This window comes from Priapulus caudatus, unplaced genomic scaffold, assembly GCF_000485595.1.
Source record: "Priapulus caudatus unplaced genomic scaffold, Priapulus_caudatus-5.0.1 Scaffold1537, whole genome shotgun sequence".
Lineage (NCBI taxonomy): Eukaryota > Metazoa > Priapulida > Priapulimorpha > Priapulimorphida > Priapulidae > Priapulus > Priapulus caudatus.
Genome location: NW_014578598.1, coordinates 16,913 through 19,245, shown reverse-complemented (window position 1 = coordinate 19,245; position 2,333 = coordinate 16,913). Strand labels below are relative to the sequence as shown.

At 40.3% G+C, this 2,333-nt stretch overlaps 1 protein-coding gene across 6 annotated transcripts in view; it reads left to right on the top strand.

Moving 5' to 3' along the window:
- The window catches only part of LOC106816931 (arylsulfatase B-like), a 15,797-nt gene that overhangs the window by 1,906 nt on the left and 11,558 nt on the right, over positions 1 to 2,333 (top strand). Inside the window, exon 1 of one of the 6 annotated variants that reach the window (XM_014821578.1) lies at positions 299 to 368. The exons of 3 other annotated variants lie outside the window; for them this stretch is intronic. In XM_014821578.1, coding sequence (XP_014677064.1) covers positions 329 to 368 — 40 coding nt within the window. In that variant the 5' untranslated portion in view covers positions 299 to 328. Of the gene's footprint in view, positions 1 to 298; positions 369 to 787; positions 821 to 893; positions 917 to 2,333 lie in introns of those variants that run through there. 2 more of the 6 variants (XM_014821581.1, XM_014821580.1) reach the window with 2 other exon arrangements.

Sequence of the window (2,333 nt, the reverse complement as noted above, 5' to 3'; positions counted from 1 at the left end):
TCTCACGAGTTCCTAAGTTAGCTGCTTTGACTGGAGAAAGATCTAAATTAAAGATGACACAACCATGGTCACTAATAGCAGGGACCACAGATATAGATGAAACCAAATTGGGGAAATTAGTAAATACTAAATCAAGAATGTTGCTACAAGTTTCAGTACATCGAGTAGGCTGAGTGACAAGTTGAGTCAGGGAATGACTAGTACACAAATCGAGCAGTTGACTACATAAATGAGTATCTCATTGGCCAGTCACTGAATAGAACTACTGCCAATCAATTCCAGGCAAATTAAAGTCACCACAAATGAGTGTAGGTGGATAAGACTCATTATGACGAGAGAAGAAGGCGTTCACAGAATTAGCGATTCCAGTGAGTTGATCAAGAGGGGGCCTTTACCCAATCATGGAATATAAGGGCTTAGAATTCTTAATATTTAGCTCCACCCAAGTGAGTTCTGCTCCTTCTTCATCAAAAGAGGTATCTAAAGAGCTATAAATGGACTTCTTTTAAACAGCAATAAAAACGCCACCCCCATGACGGTTACGATCTTTCCTATAAACATTGAAGTTATCGAGAAACATCTCACTGGATGGGATAGAAGGGTCCAGTTTAGATTCAGTGCCAAGAACAATATCTGGCAAGTGGTCATTAACTAGGTGGAGATGTGCTGGCTTAGCGTCACCTTTGATGCTATTGAAGTTACTCAAAAGGAATTTCAATTTATTCCTAGGACGAGAGTTCTTAGCGGTGCGTTGAGGAAGAAGTTGAGCACTGACGTCTTGGAAAGAAGTGGAGGCCTGAAGGGGGGAAAAAGAATTTGGGTGCGACAAATCATCAATGTCAAAAAAACTATCAGAGTCAGACCTAAATAACAATTGGATGTGCCATATATAGTTTAAATTTTAAAGTGGATAAAGGTGATTTTACTATTGTATATATAGCTATTTGTGTAAATCTGCTAAACTCTTGTTGCTGTTCTTATTTCAGCCAACATCAATTTCTGGAATGCATTCTTCCTTTCACCTTCACACTGTCCCATATTCTGCCATGCAATTTTTAACACGTGTCGATGCCTTCATAGCTCAAGCTATAACGTGGGACGTTCGATAAATCATCCCACCCCCCTGTCTAGCATGAACTAGGCTTTCCCAATAATTTTTAGCTGTGTACATAGTTCACAATGCTAACACAGCCACGCTGTACTTTCACATCTTGATGTATACACACCGAAACTCGTAGATTTTACCAGTCTATTGAGGTCGCTTATGCGTTAATTATGTGTTAATTATGACATGTGTAATTAACTGAAACCCCTCCTGGGCCCTCCTCATTCTATACACAAATGACATACCTTCTGAAATTCCTGGGGAGAACCCTGATATGAGTGTAATTATGCGTTAACCACCGACTTTTCGATCACTGTGTACACAGCAAAACCTATGTCATACAATTAACGATCGGGATTCTGTTAATCATTTATCTTCTTTCCTCTTTGGGTAACTAATCAACAAGCTCTAGAACTGTATATAGCGCTTCACTCTGCCACAGGCCTGTGGCAGAGCGAAGGGCTATAGTTCTAGAGCTACTAATCAACTCACTGAATGTGTATAATGAATAATACTTGCTATGTAACCATTACATGCTAAGTACATGCACAAATTAAGACATCTCCTTAACTAATGAGTAATGTAAAAACAGGACAGCAGCTGGCCCTAGCCAAGCACAGCCTGCAAACACTCATAACATTCATATAAAAAATTTACGAATATATAATGAGGCATATAAACGTGAAGTGTGTATATGTACACTGTATCAACAGAGACTCACTTGCCCAAACAGGCATGAAAGCAATTTACCCAACACTATCCATGATCCAGAATTTGTCATTGCAAGGGGCAACCGTCTGCAATCATTTGTCATGTAACCTTAAAACGCAGTATTACGAGTATAATATAGCCATGCTCGTGTCGATGCTGAAATACTGAAATAAAATGTATAAATACAATAAACTCAGGGGCGACTGTGTCAACGTTTCCGTGACCAAGCCTGCGTCAATTATATGTACTTACTATATGTTACATTGTTAGTTTGTTATCGCTAGAAAAGTAAGCAGTAAAGCTGAGCCTGTACTGCCATGCTGAGAGGGTCTATGTCCCCCAGGGTACTGCCGGAACGTACCCTGGTACTAAATACTACTATCTAATATGCCGGACCGTACCTCGCCTACTCCAACTCCCTAACTCTAACCCTAACACTAACCCTAACCATATCAGCTAGATAGTTACCAGAATACGTTCCGGCAGGGGACATAGACCCTGGGGGACATAGACCCTG